General features: G+C 45.5%; 1 protein-coding gene across 2 annotated transcripts in view; it reads right to left on the reverse strand.

Moving 5' to 3' along the window:
• Positions 1-7,570, reverse strand: part of Nuak1 (NUAK family kinase 1) — a 71,439-nt gene extending 63,869 nt beyond the window's left edge. The window contains exon 1 of one of the 2 annotated variants that reach the window (XM_020181742.2): positions 6,962-7,570. In XM_020181742.2, the coding sequence (XP_020037331.2) occupies positions 6,962-7,237 (276 nt within the window). In that variant the 5' untranslated portion in view covers positions 7,238-7,570. The remainder of the gene's footprint in view (positions 1-6,961) is intronic. The other variant, XM_074084290.1, reaches the window with a different exon arrangement.
• Between the last annotated feature and the right edge of the window lie 16,780 nt (positions 7,571-24,350).

Raw genomic sequence — 24,350 nt, forward strand, 5'->3', positions numbered from 1 at the left:
ATCTACTACCAACTCCAGCCCAGCCCTGACAACCACTCATCCTTCTGTCTCTATGGATTGGCTTATTTGAGACATTTCATAGAAATAGAATCATACATCATATGATCTTTTGTGACTGCCTTCTCTCACTTAGCAAAATGTTTTTCAAGGTTCATCCATGTTGTAGCATTATTAAGTACTTCATTTCTTTTTATTGCTAAAAAACATTCCATAAATAGTCCAAAAATAAAATTATGCAAGATACCATAAATAACAGTCCATAAGTCAAGTAGACATGCCACATTCCATGCATCCATTCGTTAGCGGATGGACATTTGGATGGCTTCCACTTAGGGGCTCTTATGAACAATGCTGCACCCAACACTTGTGTACACAAGTTTCTACATGGACATATGTTTGCATTTCTCCCAGGTAGACCTAGGGGTGAAATTGCCCAGCCTTGGTTTTTACATGTAGTTAAAAGTTTACCAAAGAGTCTCACCATGAAGCCAACATCTGGCTGCTCCTGGGCTGTTTCCAGGAAATTTTATCAATTCAGCCAGACTCTACTCACGGGTAGGTCATCTGGCCCAGCCCCTCCTATCCTGAGGCCTGGGATCTTCTCATTCCTGCACTCACCAGTGTCGTCTGGGCCAGCACAATGATAAACGCTTTCTGCTTTAAAGCAGATACTTCACAAATCATAACTTACAGATGCTCCAAGACTTTCATGTGGCAAAGACAAATGAGACTTCTGCTGTCTGACTCCTGAGCCACTGAGGACAGGAAGCCATGGCCAGAAACCCGACAAGCCCTGGATATACATCTCTCGCTAACAAATGCATGAGCAAATCTAACAGAAAAGGAATTTGTGCCAGGAAAGGTCTGCCTGTCTTTGCAGACTCTGCTGCGTAACCATCCATTCATTTCCAGTCATGTCTTTTCTTGCCAACAAATCCAAATGTTTCTTGTGGTCAGGGATGATAACCTACAGTCTGTACACCTCCCGAGACATTCCCCTGCTCAATGTATGCGCCTTAAGTCCATTCTACAAACTTTGTGGAAGACCTGCTTTGTGCCTGGCACCGGGCAAGGCATCCATGGTGGGTGGCAATGTGAGATAGATTCAAGACAGCTAGACAGGGTATAACACAAACAAGATAGCGTGACTCAGTCCCTTATCTCCCACTGCTTCCCAGGAAGAAGGAGAGCCACGCATCCTGGGGTGGAGTGAGTGCATTTCTGTCTGCAGGCAGGGAAGTGAACTCTCTCACCCATTCAGCTTCCCCTCCCCAAGGATTCTGGGGCTGAGGCTGCTCAAGAAACAAAGAACACAGTGTATGTCCAGGTGGAGGGGTCCCTAACCTGATTCATCAAAACACACTGCTCAGGGTCCAACAGCAGACAGCTTAGCCAGAGGCAAACCATCTCTCTCCCACTTTGCTTCTAATCCTTGTCTTCTCAAATCTCAAGTAGGGAAATTCTCCCTGCTCCAAGCCAGCACCCCAGTCCCATAGGCACAGAGCCCCCAGAACCCAGCTCAGCCCACCTCCAGAAGGGTTAAAGTCAAAGTCTCTGTATTTACAAGCCTGGGTCCAAACCCTGGCTCTATTGTTGCATGTAACCTTGGCAAGCTGGTTAACTTCTCTGTGACTCAGTTTCTTCATCTGAAAAATGGAGTGATAACAGGATTGTTACAAAGGCCCAATCAGTTAACATGTACCTGGCATGTCATAAGCCCTTGAGAAGCATTAGCTGCTTTTGTTATTATTTTCAATTACTATTATTGCCCTCATCCAACCTGACCGATCTTGCCTCCCACTGTACAAACAAACCCTGCATTCCACACCACCTGGCCTGCTCACTTTTCCCCAAACACACATGAATGACTCTGCCCTTGGCCTGCAATGGCCCATGTTTCCGAAACCCAAATTCAGGGTCATCTTCAACAGTAGTTACCCTCTCCTTAACTGGTGGAGAAATCCCTTCTCTTCTCATTCAGAATGTCATGGTCCCTTCTCTGTGTCCCCTTTCAGAACAGCAACAAAAACCAACCCCAGAGAAGAATCGCCCCACAGCTGCCCTGCTGGCACCATTGGCAAAGCACCATGTCCAAATCTAGAGGTCACCAGCTGAGCAACATAAAGAAGGTTCTTGATTTGTCTAGTAGCAATGGGTTTCCAAACAGACAGACTTAAGGGACACTGTACAGCTATGCAAGTTCCTTTACCTTGTTAGGTGTTGTTTTCCCCTTCATAAAATGGATTCAACCAGAGTACACACCTCAAAGGCACCAGGGTTAAATGAGGGAACATGTCTGGAAAGTATTTGTGTAGCCTGACACACCCCACATTCTCAAAAATGTCAACTGTGGTAATGACAGTAGCAGTGGTAATACTGGGAGGAGGTTCTCCTGCCCAGCATGGAATTTAGTTTGATGAACTAAACTTCAATGAGTTAGTCTTGACACTTGCCTGAAATTATTGCATCTTCTATGAACTGGCCTAGAAACTACTTACTCTGTCTCCTCCACTGGACAGTGAGCTCCGTGGGCTTGCTCAACACTATTTCTTCCCCATTAAACAAGCTGAGTACCATATGGCAGTTGGGACTAAACCTTTGTCAAATTGAACAGACTCGGTTCAATATTTGTAGATATAGTTCATCTTTGCTACTAGACTAGAAGTTCTTCAGGAGTGAGGACCATGTCTTGCTGTAGTAAAGAGGTATTCAATGAATGAGAAAAATTCCAAACCTAGATTCAGGTTTCTTCAACCCAGCTCAGTCACTCACCAGCTGTGCAACATCAGAAAAGTCACTTAACACTTTTATGGCTTCTTTTTCCCACCTAGAGGATAAGAAGTTTGGATTGTCAAAGCCTCTTATGCTGTGAAACTGAGTTTGGGCCTGAGCTGCAACATGGTACCTCAGGCTTGTCAGTCCCATGGCTCAGCCTTCTAGCTCATTTGCCTCCCTGATCTGCAGTTTCTGTCATCAGGCTATGATCAGCTTTGGGCCAGAGCTTACAGCACTCGAATTTGGTCAAATCACTTGTCCCGCTATCTAAGGATGCCCTGTTATCCCAAGCTAGTGCTCTGGTGGCTGAGGGCACCATGGCAGACTGGGGGCACACTCCACCCATACCACTCCCATCCCAGACTCCTCCAAGAGGCCTTGTCACTAGCTCACTACACACCACCAACTGCCACATATCAAATAACCTGGTGCAGGGAGAAAACTGAACTTGGTCTTTGACATTGAGGTGATCACATGACACCTCTCCCCAAAAAGTTGTATGGGTTTTATTTGGGGCTTTATTTTAGCAATGCTTTGTGCAGTCTGAAGGCCCAAGAGTTTGGCTCAAAGGAAGTGCATGCCATGTGGTGACCCGGAGGCTCACCCAATAACAATGCCCAAAACTACATCAAAACAAAGGTTGTATAACAAATGATACCCAAATTCAAGACTTCAGAAATGCATTTAGATCTTATCTGAATCTACCTGATTGTCTTACCTTCCTGTAGGTAAACCTCCCTATTTAATCTAGCATGTTAATTTAATTACCCTAAAAAACTAATTATCTCCCCTACCTCTCTCTGGATGACATAAAGCTAATTGTCCAATGCATCCTGCCTAAGTAATGGTCTTAAAATCTAAATGAATTCCTAAGTGAGATGAGAAAGAAAATTGTCTAAAAGAAAAACTAAACTGGTTCATTTTCCCCTTTTGAGGCTTTACATAAATTATTTTCTTCAACTCTCCTAAGTCCGAGAAGTTGGCATTATTAATGATCCATTTTACAGATGAGGAAGCTGAGGCTGTAAAGTTACATAGCTTGCCTAAACTCACAAAGCCAGTAAGGCATCAGTGAAGCATTCGAATGCAAGTCAAGGCTCTTAGCCTTTCTACAAGAGTACCCCAGTGCTGAACTTGATAATCTCGAGCCACTTTGAGTACTTGGCTTGTGGACATGCTTAATTAAGCAGGGGCCGGGAGCCCCAGTTGGGGATGAAGAGAGGGGATGCCTAGATCACACAGACAGGACTAGGCCAGCGACTCCAATTCCTGCCTCTGCAGCTCTGTTCAGAACTGCACTTCACAGAACAATGAAGGTGAGACGGTGCCCTGTTGTGTTTCTTTCATAAAATCCTTCCAGACATGCAATTCCAAGCCACAACATTCTCATCTTAAGGGGAAAAAAAAGAAAAAGAAAAAGTCTCTTCTAAATGAGCAGGGCCCCTGATCTCCCAGTATTCATACAGCTGGATACCCAGCCCTTGAATCCCACTGGCAAAGCAGGTTAGAACCTCCTCCGCGCCTCCTGAGAGATGCTACAAGAGGCACTGGTACCAACGTGAATACTAAAAATCACATCAGAACTCTGCCTGAAGACGGAGCTGGCAGAATTAACACAGTGCTCTCTCCAGTCTTTCAAGAGAACCTTAAAGGAAAGTTGTAAATGTCTCATGGGTTATGGGACCAGAAGAAAACGCCACGTTTGTACTTCAGATGAAAATTTCTTGTTGCTCTTGACACCGCCTGAGTCACCAGGCACTGAATGGGCAAGAACAACTTGCTGACTGATTTTTTTGTTTGTTTGTTTTGTGTTATTTTTCTGTTCAGCCAGACAGTGAATTTTCCACCAGACAATTCTTGTTTCTCACTGAAGTTCTTCTACCATCTGTAAGCACTGTGCTCAGCAGGGGAGGACTCATGGTAAGGAGGACTTCCCTCCGACAAACCTCAGCTTCCCATCTGCTAATGCAAGGTGTTCACCAGAAAGGCTTGCTAGCATTCTAAGCTTAGCTAGCAAGTAGAAAACAGTCCCATGGATAAATGAAGCAGTTTGCGGATTGCCAATTTCTGGGGCTGGAGCTGCTTCTAGCTTTAAAATCTTTACATAATTTTTGAGTAAAACAAGAGATTTAGCTGAAATCAATAGCACAATGGGAGAGTGAGTCGAGGTAGACAATAACAGAGCTCTTTGCCGCTGAGACATGAGTCTCCAGCGTTCTCAGGGCGCCCCCTAGTGGCAGAACAACTAAATCCTGGAGGAATGTTCACGGCTTCTGCAAATGAAGAGCAAGACACCAGCAAAAGAGAAAGGCAGTCTCCTGCCTGCTAATGAGTCTTTCACTCTAAGCCAGGCTGTGGATCAAACAAGAAGGACGCCTCACAGGAAGCCGCAGTGAAGCTCGGAAGGGCATCTGCCATTAAGACAAAATTTCCTTCTTTCAAACAGTTGTGTCTGCTCCCCAGCCCTTAGGTGTTGGGTCCTTCCTCAGATCCCAGACACACCCTTCCCACCCAATCCCTCACATCCTCACATCCTCAACCTGCACCTCCAGCTGCATCTGTTTTTCATTATCCTGCCTTCCAACTTCCCAGCGCGATTCTTCAACAGTTATTAAGACAACACGAGCAAGAAGCTAAGCTTAGTTTTTGCTTATTCAACATCCAGCCTGGGGAATATCACCTCAGAAGAAAAGCATGAATGAAGCGTGTGTTTCCCAGCCTCTTCTACAGACCCAAAAGCGCCTTCGTTCATCAAAGGGCATCTTTGCAACCTCAACTCTTTACCATTTTCAACCTACATAAATAGCACCTGTGCAGTGAATTCTCAACTTGCTTGCTGTAGAATTTATTACAAAGACCGCTTTAAAAAAATAAAAAGTTCAATGCCCCAAATTTCCAATTAATTGATAACAGACTTTTTAAAGTTATAGGATAAAATTGTATCATCCCAGACAGTAAACCTGAGAAATAAGGAAGAATGGCCAGGGACACAGATATTTGAAAACTGGGGGGACTAAATTTTGCTGATTGGTACCCCCTATTTTTTTTCATGGACCTGTCCCTGTACAAATGCAAAAGAAAATGTCAACACCAACATTTCATTTGACGGTTCATTCTGTCTTTCCCTGTGGCCATTGTAACCCTGGGCCCTGAAACACCCCCAAAGTGCACACAAGGAGTCTCGTAATTAGCTTCTGACTTTGGCCCTAAATCAATTAAAATACATCTAATCTGCTTTGAATCAAAGAACCATGTGAATTTGCTGCCACACACCACACAAAATCTTTCTGCAACAGTCAGTCACTTTGAACCAAACTCTCTAGCCACAAACAGTGTAGATTTCAAGGGCCTGTTCTGCAGAAAGGAAAATGACAACAAACCAAGGCTGGGACAATACAGGGACCCCAAGGCACTCACAGCACTCCTTGGAGCTGTGTAAATGGTGCTGGTACCCTGGCAGAGTTTCAGCTGTCACAAGGGCAGCTGGCCAGACCCCTTCAACAATGTAGTAGCCCTGCTGCCAGGGCCCAAGAGGAAACCAAGCCCGCTGCAGCAACTCAGTGCAGTGTCTGGATGGCCACCCATGTCAGTTCCCAGAAGCCAAGATGCAAACTGTCACAATCCTCAGGCGTGCAGTAGTAGCTTTATTTTTGCTCCCTAACCTTCTCTTAAAAACGGGGTCCCTTGCAGCGACAGCATCAGGATGATGGGGCAACAGAGTGGAAGGATGCAGAGATGGGGGTCTGTGCAGAATGGGGGAGAAGTGCGGGGGATGGGGGGAGACACAGGGCTTGAGGGACTAGCTCTGACCTCAGGATGTGGGTCTTTGGGGAGTTGTACAAACAAGGAAGGCATTCAAGGGCATAGGTCTGAATGCGTGCCCGCGGGGGAGACCCCATGATCCCAAAGCTGCAAAGTGTTTGCAAATCCTAAACACTACTTTGCTGCTTGGATAAAAGAGGAAAAAAAGCCCCAAAATATGCGCAGACAGGATGTAACAAGTGTTTCAGGAGAAACACGCCTGAGTCACGGGGTGCTGTGGGGAGAGTGAGGAGTCAGTCTGGGGGGGATCCCTAGGAGCCCCCACTCTAATTCAAGAGAACCCCAGCGTGCACAGACCCTTGTGTCCAACGCCCTCGGTCCCCAACTTGGTTAGCCAGTACCTCCGGGGGGCTTCCCCACTCACCACTCGGCCCGAAAACCTCTCGGTGGCCCTTTTGACTTTGCCGTAAGTGCCTTTGCCCAGGGTCTCCTGCAGCTCATAGCGGTGCTTCAAGTTGTGCTTGTGGTGATGCCGCTTCACGCCGTGTGGCTTCCTGGGCTCCGGGGCCGCCGCCGCCGCCGCCGCCGCCGCCGCCGGGAAAGCTGCAGTCGCCCCAGCCACCGCCTCCGGTGGAGAGCCCGGCGCCCCCGGCCCCAAGTCCGGGGCGTCCCCCGCCGCGGGCGCAGCGGCCCCTTCCATGTCCAGACGCGGGCGCACCGGGCTGGCGAGGACAGGACCCGGCACGGAGCTCGGAGCGTCGGGGTCCCAGCCGAGGGAAGCCGAGGTGCGCTCACGGTGGCCCCCGCAGCATTGGCGAAGAGGCCCGATCCCGCCCGGGCTGCGGCTGGGTCACTGGCGGCGGCGGGGACTGCACATCTGGAGCCCCCGGCGCGCACGATCGGCGCACCGCCCCCCAGCCCCGGCGAGCTGCGGAGCGTCGGGCGAGGTGGCGGCGGTGGCAGGGGAGGCGGTGGTGTTTGCAAGAGGGAGGGGAGAGAGGTGGCTCCGAGCGCAGGAGGGGGAGTGTTCTGCAGGGCGCCGCGCCCCCCACCCCGCCCGGGGAGGACGCGCAGCCGAGGCGGGGGCGGGGACGGCGCGATCGCGCGTTCCCGAGGGAGGGGGAGCGAGGGGCGGCGCGGCCAGGGCTTCCCCACCTCCCCGCCGCCACCGGGGCCGGGCCACCCGAGCTGGAAGGGGGTTGGGTGCGTGTCGCGACTCGCCCTTTGTCCGGCACGGCGTAGGCCGCGGCGGCGACCAGAGGGCTTTGTCCTCGCCAGGCCGGGATGGGCACTGGTGGGAAGGGGGTGTGGATTCCCAGTCCGGCGCCCCCTCCCCGGGCTCACCCGCCGCTGCTGCCGCGGGCCCGCCGCCGCCTCTGCCTCCGGCCTCTCGGCCTCAGTTCCTGCTCGCGCCCGGGCGGCGGCGGCGCGCGGAGCCTCGCGACCGGGGAAGTGACAACGCACCGAGCCGGGGCCCGCTCGCGATCCGGCCGGGGTCTGCGCTGGCCCCGGCGTCCCTTCATCTTCTTTTTGGTTTCGCCACGGCGGCCAGGCCGAGCTGGGGGAGGCTGGGGAAGCCGAGGCAGCGCGGTGTTGGGTTACAGGCGGTGAGTCACGGCCCCCCACTCCCGCCGCGGGGCGCGCCCCCTCCCGCCAGCCGAGGCTCGCACCCCTGGCAGCCCCGCAAAGCCCCCCGCCTCCAGCCGGGGAAGGATGTTGTTCTCCTCGGGCAACCTCAGGCCCTTGAAAACTCCAAGAGGGCCGCCTGGGCCCGGCCGCCGCGCCCTCCCCGAGAAAAGCGGAGTCGAGAGGCTGCACCCGGGACAGTCGCCCCGGAGGGGAGGAGAAATGGGGTATGGAAGAGTTGGGGTACTCGAGGCACCTGCCCCGAGCGGGATCCGCGGGGCGGCCCCCTCTGCCCTGGAGGCCGCCATCGGAGATGGACAAACCTGGGGCCTCCGGCCTGCTGAGCTAAAGGCGACTTGCATGCTCCTTGGTCCCCTTCGGTCTTGGGAGCTTTAACTAGAGGGACCAGATTCTAGCTCACCAGTAAGGGTCCAGGCAAGAAGAGCAACCCTGGCAAGGCTGCCCTGTTCTCCTTAATGCAGGCGAGAAAAATAAGGAAGAATAGCATGAGAAAACTTCCTTGGGGAAGTTTGTTTTTGTTTTTTAATAAATGGTGCAATATACCGCATTGGGATTGGAAAAACAAAGTAGGAAGAGCATCTGGGGTGTTCTTGACTTTTCCACCAGTAGAGCGGCCTCTGTAACTCAGGTTCATGCCTTCCTCCACATTCCGGTTGTCTTCACTCCTGTCCACCTCTTATCACCTTACACTGGACTCGGGCAACAGCCTGTCCTCCTCGGGATCCCTCCCTGCTGCGGGAGTAATGGTCTAAAACACCACAGTCATCATGTCTCCGCCCACACGTGCCTCTCCTACCCTCTGGCTTGGTACTGCTTATCTGTCCGAACTTTTTTTCTACCAATGCTTGACATAAATTCCTCTGCCCCTTCCTGTTTTCCCTCTGAGCAGTCACCTAAGACAAATTCCAGTCTATTCTGTCCACCACCCTTGCCGGGCATCTCCGCCCCCATCCTGAACTATATCCTGCTTTTATACAAAGTTTGTAGTATTGTGCATGTGGGTTCAAGAGTCAAGTGAATGGTGTGCAGGCTGAGTCCCAGCCCCTTACGGATTGGCTGTCATACCTTGGTTAATGCAAGTGTGAAGCTCTGAATTCAAGCCCCAGTCCCACCAAGAAAAAGAAAAAAAAAAGACCCTGGTTAAATGACTTCACCTTTCAGAGCTTCCATTTGCTCTTCTTAAAATATGGATTTGCAGATCTGTTTTTTAGGGAAGCAGATTATGTCTGGAGTGATAATTAAAACTGTTCACCAACTATTTCCTGGTTCTCTCCCTGCCTTGGGATATGGTAGCAGTCTTCTACCCTACCCCTTAAGGTTAGATGTAACTTGCTTAGGCCAGTGAAATAATAGCAGAAGTGATATGTGTCTCTTCCACATGGGAACTGTTAACAGCTAGTAAACCAATTGTCGTGTCCTCTTCCCATCTTGACAATCATGGCAATGCAGCATCAGAGCCAGCCTAAGTGTCTATGAAAAGGCCTTTTCATAGAGACCAGTGAGGTTATGGGTGTTTCATAACCAGTGAGGTTATGGATGTTTGTTACAGCAGCATAACCCAGCTTATTCTGGCTGATTGTGTTACTCCAAAATGCATGGGACTTAATCCCTATCTGTTGAATGGATATCACCTACAATATGCTAGTACTATTATGACAACAAATCCTTCTCTTTAAGGTAGTTTATAATCCCTGTTTTTAGTTGAGAAAATTGTATCAGAAAGGTTTAGTCTGATACTTCATCTGAGATTACCCAGTTTGTAAATAGCAGCACCAAGATTTAAATCCTACTTGTCTGGTTCCAAAGCACCTGCTCTCCATATGCGTCAGGCGACCTTTCCTTAAAAGGGAAGGATGCAAACCACCCAGTCCAATGCCTGGCACAGTCATGGCAAGCACTGGGAGTTCCTCTCCAGCCTGAATTCCTGTAGCATTGATAACTGGAACCACACTTCAGCACAATGTTATCATGCCTCGTGTACGAGGTTTTTACAAAGAGAGAGCATTTCCTCGGGTTAGAGTCTCAGTTCTAGAGTCAGACTGACCGGGTTCAAAACCCTGCTCTACCACTTACTATATAACCATATTGGACAACTATTTTCCCTTTCTCCGCCTGTGAAATGAAGACAATGACAATAATTTGGCACTGGCAGTAGTAACAGTGTGTTCCACAAGGTTAGTATGAGGCTTAAGGGACCTATACATATGCCATAAGTCATGGTTATAAATATTATTTGTATGCCATAGCTCCTACTTAGAATTGTGAGCATTTGCAAGCAGTTTCATCCTACCACTTGGCTAGCCTGTGATTTCTGGTTTATGCTGGATACCGTAACATCTGACCATAAGCATGATATTCACACCATCCTACATCTTATAGTCACATAAGGCCCATTGCTTGTCCCTTATTGCTCTTGATATTTCCAAAGTAATTTAAAAGAAAAAAGGTATGCTGGCTTTCTCAAGAAATCTTTATTCAGAAAGCATAGTGATACCAAATATCATTTATCTACCATCTAAATCTATGACCTCAAATCATGCTAAAACTGCAAGGAGGGTGTTAGGATCCTCAGTTCACTGTTCAGAAAACTGAGTCTCAAAAGGTTAAGAGAGTTCCCTGTGAGTAAGCAACAATGGCCCAAGTCAGGACTTGAATGTAATGCAACTAAGGTTTTGCTCAGCAGTCATAGCTCGTGAGAATTAATGCCTGTGCTTTTGTTGATTGCTATTCATCCATTTTGCTAGACGAGGTTTGGCGAATTACTAAGACTGTGACATTTCTAATTTGAACATGTTGTCTGCTGGACAACCTACTTAAACCACAACCTAAGCATATGCTAAGCATGTGACTGCCCACCAAAACTTTATGTGTCTTTGTCTATAGGGGAGCTAAATGGGAGCTGCTCAGCCTGGGATATATTTCCCAGCTTCCTTTGCAGCAAGAGGGCCATGGGACTAGTTCTCTCTAATGGAACATGAGCAAATTCATGAGGTTTGTTGCTTGCAGGCCAGGGTGTTTGAAAAATGGGTGACCATTCTCCACTTTGTTTGACTAAAAGCAGAGGTCTCTAAGACCCCAAGAGATGGTGAAGCCCGGACTTAAAAAGCTTGGTTTCCTACATCACTTGAGGAACACCACCACTCTCTGATTGAAACTTTGGACTGGTATATGAGTGAGAAATAAACACTTCTATTATGTTGAGTCCTTAAAATTAGAGGATTTATATGTTACAGCAGCTAGGTGCTGTAACACCTAATACCTACAGTTTATACTGCCTATATTTACACATAAAATTCAAGTGGAAGACTTTAACAACCATACGAATATGGCTGGTGGAATGGCTCAAGTGGTAAAGCACCTGCTTAGCATGTATGAAGCCCAGTACCACCAAAAGAGAATTAAAATACTGTCATTCCAACCATATGAACAGTTTGAACCAAAAATGGTGCTTTTGTATTCTCTGCCTGCTTGTTTAAAGAGAAAGCAGAAGCCAAGCACCGGTGGCTCACCCTATAATCCTAGCTACGCAGGAGGCAGAGAGCAGGAGCATCGTGGTTCAAAGCCAGCCCAGGCATATAGTTTGGGGGACCCTATCTTGAAAAACCCTTCACAAAAATAGGGCTGGCGGAGTGGCTCAAGGTTAGGGCCCTGAGTTCAAGCTCCAATACCACAAAAAATATATATATAATAAAAAAAGAGAAAGCAGAAGCTGAGTGTAGTGGCACATGCCTCAACCACCACACTTAGGAGGCTAAGGCAGGAGGATTACAAGTTCAGGACCAGCCTGGGCTACAAAGTGAGTTCAAGGCCAGCCTGAGATACATAGTGAGTCCCTGTCTCAAAAAAAGAAAGGAATGACAAAGGCTAGAGCAGATTACAGAAGGGGGAGGTTTTCCTTGAATTTTTACTGTGTGACATGTACCAGTTATCAAGTAAGATAATAATTATCATCTTACTGAAACAGAAAGAAACCAGTTTACTCATTCAGTAATATTATCTGCAACACTGGGGGCAGGTGCTCTGCTGGATACTGTAGACATAGTCTCCTCTTCCAAGCTGCCAATTTGAGTAGTAAGCACAATCTACAGCATTCAACTGACCTCCACCAAACTTGGGAGAACCCAGGCTAGTTGAACATGGAATAGATAAAAACTAAAATTTACTCCCAAATCAAAACCAACAGCTGTGTTTCTTCCCCTGCTAAGTGACTACAAAGACAGTAAGAATGGTGCTGAGAAGTTCAAATCATGGCTCTCCCACCTTCTAGCTGTATGGTCTTTAGCAACTTTCTGTTTCTCAGTTTTCTCATCTTTAAAATGAGAATATCAATAATACCTACCCCAAAACTTTTCTGTTGAAGACTCCTACAGTTTGGATCTTAGGTGTCCCCCAAAGGCCCATGTGGAAAAGGATTAGTCCCCAGGTGGTAGAACCTTTAAGAAGTGGAACCTAGTGAGAGGTCTTCCAGTTAGTGGGGATATGCACTTGTAGGACTTGTAGAACCCCAGTGTCTTCCTCTCCCCCTCATCTCCTCATCATGAAGAAAGTAGTCTTTTGCTCTACCATGCACTCCCCACCATGATGTTCTGCCCTACTACAGGCCCAATTGCAACAGAGCCCTTTAGTCATAAACTAAAACCTCTGAAATGAGCCAAAATAAACCTTTTCTCTTTATAAGCTGACTAGCCTATATATTTGTTGCAATAACAAAAAGTAGACTAACACAAGGACTGTGAGTAAATGAAATAAAAAATCTTAAGGACAGCAAGAGATGGGCAGCAGCACCCAATAAGTGTCAGCTGTTAGTATTTTCTTCCAATCTTCCTTATGTATAAAAGGATATATAAGAAAAGGTCTTTCCATGGAGGTTAATAGGTGACATTAGGATACAGAAATATAGATTGGGCATCCTTAATCCAGAATACTAAAATCTGAAACTTTGTGAGTGCATGATGCCACAAATGGAAAGTCCCACACTGTAATACTTTGTACCATGCAAAAAATTATCAAATATTTTTATATAAAATTAACTTCAGGCTATTTTAATAAGATAGATAGATAGATGAAACATAAATGAATTTCATGTTTATACTTGTATATGGAAATATTCCAAAAATCTGAAAAAAACAGAAATCTGAAACACTTCTGGTTCCAAGCATTTGGGGATGATGGATACTCAGCCTGTACAAAAGCAGAAGAATCCACCGAATCATCCAAGTTCAGCTTTTCCTTTTCATTTCTCTGTCCAGTTGGTGACTAAGAAGCAGAGGGGTGCTGGTGGGGAGAACAGCCATTTGGGTGGGTACCCACAGTAGTATGGTGACAACCCATGGAACAGGAGACACCCCATGTGACCCTCCAGCACTGGCCCTCTGTATTCCTTTGATGAGCACAGTACTTTTATCATCCCTTCTCTGTGCACAGGGGAAGAGGCTGGGGGAAGGGGATGATTGGCAGTAGTTCCATCTGCCTCGTTTTCTCCATCTTCAACTTTATGCTGAAAAATAAGATAGCTTCTTCCTGAGGGAACAAACGACAGGGATTCACTGGAAGATAAAAGTGATAAATTCCCATCCACTGGGAAGACACTGGCACAACTCCAGAGCAGAAAACAACACTGCCATCTTGGAAAGAGTGGTCGCTAGGTGTGGAGAGAGTAAATACGTCATATGCAGGCTGCAGCTGGAGTGGTATGGAAGAGAACTCCTGTTGGCTGCAATGAAAGAGGTGTGGGGTTTCATTGAGCCTAATGGAGGGTTCTGGACAAGGTGGAAGCTGTAGAGACTCTACATTTTGCTCCCTGGATGAGCTAATGCATTCAACAATATAAACTAAGGGCCCATCATAATTGTAGGTATAAGGATAAATAAGTGAACTAAAAAGTCCTCCAGTTCATTAGGACTACAGACAACAAGACATGGACAAATAAATGCCTTCTATGTCAGATAGTGTGAAAAGCTAGCAGGAAAAGTAAAGTAGGTAGAGAAGGATGAGGGTGGTGAGGGGACATTTTACCACAGTCCACAAGTAAGCAAGTGACTGGGCACTCTGGGCAGCTGGGAGCCATCTAGATGTATAAGGAAAGCACCTTCCAGGCAGAGGGGGGACTGGTACATGCAAAGGCCTGGAGACAGGAAGATCTTTGGCATGTTCAAGGAACACAAAGGAAGCCACTGGGATGGAATGTAACGGGAGGGAAAAGATAGGAGCTGAGTCCAGAGAGTTGAAGGAGGATGGAATCCTGTAGGGCTTCATGGAATGATGTTAGAACACTGGATTTTATTCTGAGTCTTTGAAAGTCTTTGTCCAATTGTGATTTGAGCAGTGATGTAATCAAACTTGGATTTGAAAAGTCTCCCTCTCCCAGGTCTGTGACAACCATGTGAAGCAACTACAATTCCCTAAGTAACTCTTTCCCAAACAAAAAACCCAAAAACTAGGGCATGACAAAATAGGTTCAGACCTGGATTTCCTCCATACTTGCCTATATTTACCTGTGCAGTTTTTATTTGTAATTTTTTAACTATGGGAAACAGGTCCCTCAACCCCACCCTGCCAAGACTCAGGGCAGCTCAGCATCGGACCCTGCATCTAGTAATGTTTACTGTCACCAAGGAAAAGTCTCTAAAAGCAGGCTCGAGAGGAGGACATTCCAGGCAGGTCACCGGCATACTCATGATGGATGGCAAAGCTCAGGCCCACCTGCTCTGGAGCAGTCACTGAGGACTACGATGGCCTGGGCCTGGCAGCTGAGCCTGAGTGGAGCCAGGCTGCCCAGGCAGCCAGTTGGCCAGGGATGTGCTAGCTACCTTCCTGGCAGTTGAGGAGTGAGCCCCAGATTCTTCTCAAGGCTCTGCTTCTCTGGCTCCCTCTCTCAGTTTCATTCTTTGAAGTCTTTAATTTGCCATGCATAGTTCCATTCCATCTTCCCCTGCATGGTGCTATGCATCCACTCGCTTATCCATTAGTTCAACATTTATTAACAGCATCTTTGATGATGCAGTCATGGGGCCAAGGCTGGGGACAGAAGGACCAGAAGACAGCCTTCTGCCCTCCAGGGGGTTCTAAGACCCCATCGGTATTTTGCTTTACAGTTTACAAGACACTTTCCCATGAATGTGCTATCTTTTAAGCATCATGATACTTTACTTGGGATTAGATATTTTTATTTTCCCCATTTGTCATAGGATGTGCTAAGAGATTAAGATACTAACCCGAGATCTCACAGTTTACAAGTGAGGAGCCAGGACTTTGACACAGGTATTTCAGTGTCACCACAGCTCATGTCCAAATGACATCACATTTCATGAACAGTCATCATAGAGAAGGTACAAAAAGTTCAATGGAAGTTAACATTAGATTATGTACCTGGTGGCTACAAAAAAAAAAAAAAAACTGCATGTTTTACACAGTGAGGAGAAAGACAGTTTCCCTCCAAGATAGCTGGGGACAACTAGAAAACTTCCAGGAATGTGGGTGAATGGAGAACCCTGCCAGATCCATCCCCCTTTCCCAGGACCCTCCAGTACAAACAGCCCTCCTTGGAGTCCTGACACATCTTAACTCAGGTCAACTGCCCAAATTAACTGGATGTAGACAAATGCTGAAAATTCATGACAGGTATGAATGACAACCCCTGATCCCACCCTACCTTACCACACACACACATACCACTACCACCATTTCTGGTATCTCCACCTTTAAACCCCGAATTTTCCTCCAGGAGAAACATCCTGGTGCTTTTACCAGGAAAAACATCTTCCCACAGCACCACCAAGTGGTTGAGTCTCTACCCACTGAAAACTCCAAGAAACAGGGAGGAGAAATTTAAGTTCACTTGAGCATGAGCCAAGGCACAAAATTTCTGATGGCCAGGATTGAGAAAAAGGAGCTGGCACAATGAGGTAGGGTGGAAATTCAGGGGAAACCCAGGTGACACAGATGTCCCCAGGGTAGGGACAAGGCAGAGTGGAAGCCTTATTAGGCAATAATTGGGCAGCAATTCATAGAATGTCAAGGTTGGAAGCGATTAACCCTTCCCTTTTACAGATGGGGAAACTGACAGCCAGGGAAGTTCCTGCTCTTACAGCCTGATGGAGAGGCAATGATGGACTCTGTGCAACCTCATTTAATCCATATGTGTAAGACAAAAGTATTTCTGCTCCCCACTTCTATGGATAAAGAGCAGAGGGCAGTGTACTATGGCCCATCACCTACTTTTGGGCCTTATACAAGCGAAAAATGGTGTTTGCATTTTTTAAGTGGTTGGAAAAAAATCAACTAAAAATAATCTTTCATGATGCCTAGAAATTATACGAAATAAAGATTTGGGTGCATAAATAAAGATTATGGGACTACAACCATGCCCACTTATTTCTGTATGTCTATCCCTGCTTTTGAGCTACACAGGCAGAATTGCATGTTTCCGTGGAGATTGTAGGTGTGGCCATCAAAGCTTAAAATGTTTCCTATCTGGCCCTTTACACAAAATTACAAACTCCTAGGACAAAGGCTCAAAGGACTTGAGGAACCAGGGAGAAGTGATCTGGTGGCTAGAGAACAAGAATATGAAGTGAAAGTCTGGTGAGGTGGCTCACGTGGTAGAGCGCTGGCCTAGTAAGCTTGAGACCTGAGTTCAAACCAAGTACCACCAAAAAGAAAAAAGAAGATAAAGCAAGGAGGCCAAGTCCATCACTAGCTGATCTGTAAAACTAAGAACAACCATAAAACTCCTGAGAGGTTTATTGCGTGGATGGGGAGAAAAGTTAGACAAAAGGAAAAACTCTTTGTCAGCTATAAAGGACTATATAGTTTTCAAAAGAGCAGCAGCTTCCTTGTTCTTAAAAGGGCAGCTGATTGGATTCTCTCAAGACCTTCATTTTCCTGGAAGGACACTTAGTGAAATTAGCATATCTTGGGTATTTCCACCCCATAATCCCTTCCTGCTGTGCTCAGTTCTCACCCCTGGCCTTCTCAGGTTACCAGCCAATCCCTGCATTGACAAAGGAGCCATGGGCAGTCCCCCTAGTGGTTCATACAGAGAGGAAGGGATCTGAGCTGAGCAGCCCGCTCAGGCCATGTCCCGCCACAGCACAGAAACAGCAATGATTCAGAGTTTGGGACCCTAACACCTTAACCTGAAAGTCCCAACAGCTCTCACCAAAATACCTTCCAGGGTCATTGACCTAGCTAACTCCTGGCTCAGACCTCCACACAACAGTGTAGCCCCTTAGCATCCTGCTGCATCAGACTAAAGTTAAATAAAAACAAAAACAAAAAGCAGAGAAAAAATTGCAATGTGGGAGAGCTTACAATAACAGTATAAATGAAAACTCTGGAATCAGATCTGAGTCAAATCCCAGCCCCTTCCATTTCTACCTGTGTGACCTTGGGTAAATGGCTTAATTTCTCTGGGTCTCTGTTTTTGCATTACAAACTAGGAGCAATACCTATAAATTTAATTTGGGAGGATTTTATTAAAGTATACCTGGTGACTGGTAAAAAAAAAAAATAATAGTAATAAGGACTCAATTAAGGGGGGGAGGAGTGTATTGTGATTTTTGTTGTCGGTTGGCAGCAATTTCTCCCTAGGCATCATTGGTAGCACTTTGTCCTGCAGATCAGGACTGCAAAAAAAAAAAAAAAAAACACTTGTTAAATGTGAATGAATGGACTAACAAGCAAAAGAAAAGATAAAGCACCATGCATCCTTTTGTCTTCCCGCAGGACTGTGCTATTACATTATTGTATCCAATACACAGATGAGCAACAAGAGGCCCAAGAGTTTATGTCACCCATAGAAATTTGGAATGCAAGCCAAGGACTTAAATTTTGGCTTCTTTTTGGTCTCTGTTTGCTCATCAGTTAAATAGGTATAATAATCACCAAACCTATCATACCAGGTTGCCAGGGAAGGACACCAATGAGAGGAGGGGAGGTGAGAACATCACTTTTGTGATAAGAAGTAAAGTGGAAAGGTGAGGTTTGAAGACTTGCTAGCTCTCTAGGTAGGAATATATTGTATGTAATAAGACACAGACAGATTCTTTTGTGTTAGCCAAAAGAACAAAAGCTCTGGCATAGCCAGATGAGCTTGATGCAGGTAAATGAACTGCCCATCCCCTTTTTAAAAAAAGTGCCACGAGGCAGTGCTGGCCAAGGGCAACCTTGTCTGCTGAGGGTGGACTTCTACAGTCTAATCTTGACTGTCGCTCTGGTCTCATGAGTGAAACCTACAGATGACAGAGCTCCACAAAATCCATCTTTGTTACTTTAACAGAAGCATCCGGTATAGTCCCCACTTACAAGCACCCTGTCAAAGGCATGGAGGGTCACTCTACTAGCGCTGGCTGTCACTGGTAGAAATCCATCAGATGAACATTATGACACACACGCAATTAGAATTGTTTAACCTTAGACCAAACATCCAATATAAATCTAAGCTATCTAAACTAAACCCTCTCATTCATGTGCACATGCATGTAGTTTTCCATTGGTATTCTCTAGGGGTTGACTCCAGAAACTCCCACAAATGCCAAGTTACATGAGCCATGCATTTCTACCTTATGTAAAAAAGCATACTATTTGCATTTAACCTATGTACATCCTCCTATATGCTGTGTAAATAGTTGTTAGACTGTATTGTTTAGACAATAATGGGAAAGAATCTTACATGTTTAGTACAGATAATTTTTTTTAATATTTGCAATTCATGGTCAGTTGAATTCACAGAGGCACAACCCATGGATTCAGAGGGCAGACTATATTTCTTTAGGATAAAAGGCCTTATCAAGAAGGTAACTATAGGAATCACTGACCTCTAGGAATGGATGGTCTCTCTTGCTTTAGCCATAGACTGGACCTAGCAGAAAAAAGGGTTCTCATCAGAGCATGATCCAGAGCCTCTGGCAAAGGCCTCAGGAAAGTAGGTGAGGGGTAAACACAGCACAGCCCCTGCCCTCTAACTGTCAGCCATTAGGGTGCTTGGGCTGTTTAGTAAGGAGTTTCTTTTTGCCTTCCCTGGGCTGTTGTTGTTCACAATTTTCTTCTGATATGCAAATAAGCAAGTTCTGGTATGTTGATAGGTTGTTTTAGTGCCATGCTGTCTCTACTGCCCCACCCATCTTTCTCACTTTCTTTCTTGGATGTGTAAATTAGGCTAACTTGAAATGCCAAGACTGATAAGATATGGTGGTCCTGGTTGGGGTGCAGGAACCATCTCTCTTCTGATGGTATTGGTCCCAGAACTGAGACTTCAAATTACAAGTCATATATGCTCACACACTCTACACAGCACACAGTAGGTAATAAATCTCTTTTCTGGTTTGATTTGCTCCTCCTCACCCATGCCCTATAGCTGAGTTCCCCCTTTGTTTACCATCTTGCCCTTTCTAGTTTTTGTTGGATTTATCTGCTTATCTACTTGTTCTCCCTTCTAGACTATGAGCTATTTGGAGGCAGTGTCTGGGTCTCTTTTTCATTGTGTCACCCTCGTGCTGCAACAGTCTTTGATGCGGTTGATGCTAAGTAAATATTGAACTAAGCTGAATTGAAGCCCAGAAGTGTAATTATAAAAAAAAGAGAGACTGATTTTTTAACACACCAGAGTGTAAAAAACCCCAAATAAATGGTGTCCATTTCAAAGTAGCTACCATAAAAGTGGGTTCACTTGATGGATCCTTGGGGGAATAACTTCTTTAGTGTGTGGCACATTCTTTTGAACAGCCTTAAGGAAAGAGCACTTCCCTCCTGTGATGGAAGGATTTACAGAAGACCCCTTTTAGTGCCTGAAACAATAAATGAAGACATGTTATCATCTGGCAGGACAAGAAGCCTGCAGGTGAATTGTTTCAGAGTTGACTCAGCTGCTCAACAAAGACATCAAGGACATGGATTCTGTCTATTCTTCTTCTTTACTATTCTTAGCTTTTTTTAATACCTTGGATTATTACCTCAGGGTCACACATAGTTGCCCTAGTTCCAGGTGTCACGTTCTGATACTATTGGCTTCAAAGAAATATGAAGGGGTAAGTTTAAAGATCAGTCAGGGCAAAAGCAGATCTCTCTTCATGTGTCTTTCTCTTCTTTTATGATAAACAGAAATACTTCCAACACGTCCCAGTGACATAGCTACCCTTAGCTGCAAAGCAGGCTGGGTATTTGATATACTCAGCTTCCACAGTAGGAAAAGAGGTTGTGAGTGATTGCTCCTGGGGAGCTAACCAAGAAATGTTCTCAGAGATTTAATTTCTATAAGAAGTTAAAATTCAGTTAACATCTGACTGGCATCAGTTGGATAACACCAAGGTGAGACCATAAATAATGATAACATGTTGAACACTAACTATATCCCAGATTTTGTAGTAAGTACTTGGCACCCATTAATCTTAATTAAGTAACCTTCTCAACATAATTGGATAGCAAATATTGTTAAACACATATTTTCTTTGAGGAAACTGAGTTCCAGAAAGGTTAAATTACTCACTGCAGGGCACACATAATAAACGGTGAAATCCTGTCTGACTCCAAAGTGAGGCCTCAACCCCAGCATCAGACAATTCACAGACAACATAAGAAAAATTCATAGAAAGACTTTTCAATCACGACTCATAAAACCAAGGCTGAAGTGGACAGTTATATTTTGCCTTTCAGTTTCCTATGCACCAAGTCACTGGATCCTCGGAACAATTTGTTAGAAATACTATGCTGTATCAGGATTTTTAGCAGTCCTATACCCTTCTCCTTCTCCTTTTCTCTGTAGTAGTAGAACTCTGATTTTTAACTGGCTACATCATCATCCAGAATAAAGACCATATTTCCCAGCTGTTCTGGCAGCTTAGGTAGGCATATAACTAGACTCTGGACAATAGGACATAAGTAAAGGAGATATGGCAACTTTTGAGTCATGTCCTTAAAAATCATGACAGTACTTAGCCTTTTTCCCTTTTTTTTTTTTTTTTTTTTTGTGGTACTGGGGTTTGAACTCAGGGCCTACACCTTGAGCCACTCAGTCAGACCTTTTTTGTGATGGGTTTTTTCCAGATAGGGTCTCCTGAACTATTTGCCCAGGCTGGCTTTGAACTGCCATCCTCCTGATCAATGCCTCCTCAGTAGCTAGGATTACAGACATGAGCCACCAGTGTCCAGCTAGCCTTCCCCATCTTGCTACCTAGAAGGTAAATCTGATGATGATCTAATGAACCATGGAGAGAAGATGAAGTCCCAGAGATGGGGGACATCAAGACAAGAGTCTGCCATCAGTCCATGTCATGGTAGTGGTATGGTGTCTTTACTTTCTACACTTTTTATTATAACTGGATTGTTACATGAAAAGTAAATATCTTCAAACACTGGTTTGAGGTCCCATTAAACTAGTAACTTCTGTTCTAAGATATCCCACAGATAAATTTTGGAGAACTACCCAATGCTCTTGACCTCCCATCTCATCCATAAATATGAGCTCCTTATTAAGTTTGGGCTCCATGACCTTGACCTGACAGCCACATGAGGGGACAATCAATCCAAAATGGTTCCATCTTGCAGCCAGTCATTGAGTCATCTTGTAGTTGACTATAAATGCATGACCCCAGCAACATGAGTGCCACCTGTCCCAGATAAGAGAAACAACTAGTCAATACGCTGTCTCTTGAACCAGAAGAGTGGCTGTGGTTTTAAATCACTAAATCTTAGAGTCCTTTGTTACAAAGCAAACGTTAACTTACTCAATGGGCAACGCTGAGTTGCACAAGGGTGGTGGTAAGAGTTGCAGTGACTGTGGGAAGTCTCCCCTAAAGATGAAGAAAAGATGAAGAAACCAGACCACCTGCTGCCCTTGTAAGCCAGAGAGTCCAATCCTACTCTCAAGCCAAAGACTACTCATATGGCCAACAAGATACAAAAGGACTATGGATGAACCAAAGCACTGTGAAAATAAGCCAATCAAGAGAACATGTCTGTCATTCCAGTCTCCAAGGGTGTTAACATACTAGCTATCCAACCTGAAATGAATCTTGCTCTACCAGGAAGAAACTATTTTGTGTCCCAGAGCTAGAACATTTCAAAGGAATAGTCAATGAAGTAAACAAAGTACCAGGAAAGCTTTTATGTAATTCAAAGGGAATGAAGCCAGTCCCTTTGGAAGTGACATGGATCTTGGAGAGGACAGTCATCTGGTTTGTTTTGTTGTTGTGACTGTTTAGAGATACACAGCATTTCTAGGAGTGAGAGCCTTGGTCTTCCCTCACCAAGTCCTAGTTCCTCTGCCCCAAGCCTTTTGTTTTTCACCACCTAATGATCCCTCTAAGGAACTGATCCCTCCAAGGAAGAGGAGATGTCTCTTTTATTTTATTTTCTTCCTTGCCCTGCTGTATCTATACACTCCAAATCAATAACCTCAAGGTGAATTTCTCTGGAGTGTTGTAGGACAGAGACAAGCCTTTTCTTAGGAATAGCCCTTTGTCCTGTATGAACAGAAAAAAATTCTAGCAAGCCAGACCAGTGATAGACCCCAGAAATGAAATGAGAAGGAAATGAGCAAGGGAGAAAGAAAATTGTCATCACAACCATAAGTTTTTGCTCCTTACATTGGTGGGGTTTGGTTTTTGTTTTGGGGGGGGTTTGTTTGTTTGTTCTTGTTTTTTTGGTGGAACTGAGGTTTAAACTCTGGGCTTCATGCTCACAAAGCAAGTGCTCTACCACTTGAGCCACATCTCCAAGTCCATGTTGCTCTGGTTATTTTGGAGATGGGGTCCCATAAACTCGATCAGATGGTAATTCTAGTCTAAATTTTTGAGGAACTACCATACTGCTTTCTACAGTAGCCACGCCATTTTTATCTTCCCATCAACAGAGTGCAAGGGTTCCAATTTCTCCACCTCTTTGCCAACACTTGTTATTTTCTGTGTTGTTCTTTTAAGCAAAATAATAGTTTAAAGCGGTAGCTCGTTAGGGTTTTGATTTTCATTTCCCAAATGATTAATGATGTTGGCATATTTTCATGCACTTACTGGCCATTTGCGTACCTTCTTTGAAGAAATGTCTATTGAGTCTTAGTTTTAATCATCATGACCATACAGTGCCTCCATGTTTTGTGTTCTGTATCCTGACAACTCCACAGATGACTTACTTGTTTAACCTTGCCAGAAACAAATCAAGGATTATTATGCCCATTATGGAAACTGAGGCTCTTTTTGTGACTTGTCAGACACACCTAGGAAAGGACAGAGAAGGATTTGAGGCAGACTGAGCTCACCCCCACTAAGCCACAGAACAGTTGAAGCAGCAGGAATGGGGAAACTGGGTGCACATTAGGCCACCAAGCAGACAGTCTTTGTGTCTCAAACACAATATTCCCTTTGGTACCTTTGCTGCATTTTCCTCCTCCCCTTGCTTCCTTCCCCCCCACCCCCACTCCTTTTCTCTCCTCTCTGGATCTGGGCAAAGTAAATATTTCCTTCCTGCCCACCAGGATCTGGTGAATTCTTAGCACCTCAGTAAGAATCACTCCCTCTCAGGAAGATTTTCATTTTCAAAGGCTGAACTACAAGAGAAAGTCTCCAAGAGCCACCCCTGGGTCTGCGGGCAGGAGTGGGAAGGTCCTGAATCTAACTTAGGGAGAGCACACCTGAGAAGAGGTGGACAAGCAGACCCTAGTTCCCCATCCCCATCCTCCCCAGGATCCAGTGGCTGGCTCTTTTTTTTCTACCAGGAAGTATCATCCAGCTATTCACTAGTTCTTAATAAGCTTAATGTGGACATAGTTTCCCACTATGTACCAGTATTGTTCTTTACAGTATTCACTCAGATGTCTCACACCACCATCAATCTCATCATGAGATGAGGAAATTGAACCTCAGAGAGGTAAATAACCAGTTCAAACTCACACAGCTGTGCACAACAGTAATTCCAACTACTTGGGAAGCTGAGGCAGAAATATTGCAAGTTCAAAGCCAGCCTGGGTAAAATTAGCCAGACCCTATTCTCAAAAACAAATTGAAAAAAAAAGGCTGGAGGAGGCTCAAGTGATGGAGCATTTGAACTGGATGCCCTGGATTAAATCCCAAATAGAAGGGGAAGGGGAAGGAAAGTAGACAGAGGAGGGAGAGAAAGGGGGAGGGAGAGGGAGAGAGCGAGACAGAATGAAAGAAAGGAAGGAAGGCAGGAAGGAA

The sequence above is a fragment of the Castor canadensis genome, chromosome 8 (assembly GCF_047511655.1).
Source record: "Castor canadensis chromosome 8, mCasCan1.hap1v2, whole genome shotgun sequence".
NCBI lineage: Eukaryota > Metazoa > Chordata > Mammalia > Rodentia > Castoridae > Castor > Castor canadensis.